Here is a 978-nt window from a genome sequence, read left to right as displayed (position 1 = left end):
GAGCAAGGAGCTCTCGGGCAGGAGCCTCCTGCGGAAGAGGCTGCTCAGGATGATTTCCACCGGCCTCTGCTCCCAGGGCTGGGAGCACAGCTCGGAGCTGGGCAGGTCGAAGGAAAAGCGGAGCTCATCGAAGCCGTCCATGACAAACAAGAGCTTCTCGGGCTGCCCCAGCATCTCAGTGAGTGGGGGACAGCTGCTGGGGCAGCACTGGGCGATGAGGTCGGCCATGCTGGCCCGGCTGGTGAGCAGGTTGCCCTCCCGGCAGTGGATGTAGAAGACGTAGTCGAACTCCGCAAACACCTTGTCGGATGCCCAGTCCAGCATGATCTTCCTGGCTGTCATCGTCTTGCCCACACCTGCGGCTCCCAGGAGCACGACCACCTTGGGGGTCCAGCCATCGGGGCCGGGCTTGAAGAGGTCGCCAAGGGCAATGGAGGAGCTGGCTTGCTCCTTCATGACCTCTGCATGCCTCTGCCCCCTGGCTGCGATCTCGTGCTCCCGTTGCTCTTCGTCGCGGTGCTTGTTGACAATCACCAGCTTCGAGTACCTGGCATTCAGGCTCACATCATCACCCACCCGGGCGTTTTGGTCCTTTATACGGCTGAACACCTGGCGAACGGCTGTTTTGTAACTCCTGCAGTAATCTGGAGGAGTGGGAGGCCACCTCACACGTCTGTGGGCTGCGGGGCAAGCAGCGGCAGAGCCCCCCACGCTTCTCCCTGCCAGCACCTACCTGACGGTGATGAACCCAGCAGAGGAGCAGGCGCCAGGGCTAGGAGAGAAAGGGGCGTTAGGGGGCAGCGTCGCCGAGCCCCCAGCACCCTCAAATCCTCTTCCATCTCCTCCTCCCTGGAGGACCCCCCCCTGCACCCCGCCCCGGGGACGCCCAACCCACCGCCCTTCCTGTAGCATCCCCCCGGCTCCCAGCAGGGCCTCTTGCAGGCGCAACCCCCAGGACAGGGTGTCCCGGACCCCGCA

General features: G+C 64.2%; 1 protein-coding gene across 1 annotated transcript in view; it reads right to left on the bottom strand.

The window, feature by feature from the left end:
• Positions 1–839, bottom strand: part of LOC104123509 (NACHT, LRR and PYD domains-containing protein 3-like) — a 2,260-nt gene extending 1,421 nt beyond the window's left edge. The window contains exons 1-2 of the mRNA XM_035891355.1: positions 734–839; positions 5–644 (exon numbers count right to left, since the gene is read on the bottom strand). Of these exons, the coding sequence (XP_035747248.1) occupies positions 5–644; positions 734–839 (746 nt within the window). The remainder of the gene's footprint in view (positions 1–4; positions 645–733) is intronic.
• Between the last annotated feature and the right edge of the window lie 139 nt (positions 840–978).

This window comes from Egretta garzetta, unplaced genomic scaffold (assembly GCF_000687185.1).
Source record: "Egretta garzetta isolate BGI_Z169 unplaced genomic scaffold, ASM68718v1 scaffold923, whole genome shotgun sequence".
In the NCBI taxonomy this organism is placed as follows: domain Eukaryota; kingdom Metazoa; phylum Chordata; class Aves; order Pelecaniformes; family Ardeidae; genus Egretta; species Egretta garzetta.
The sequence above is the reverse complement of the archived record's forward strand: the minus strand, read 5'-3'. Positions and strand labels throughout refer to the sequence as shown.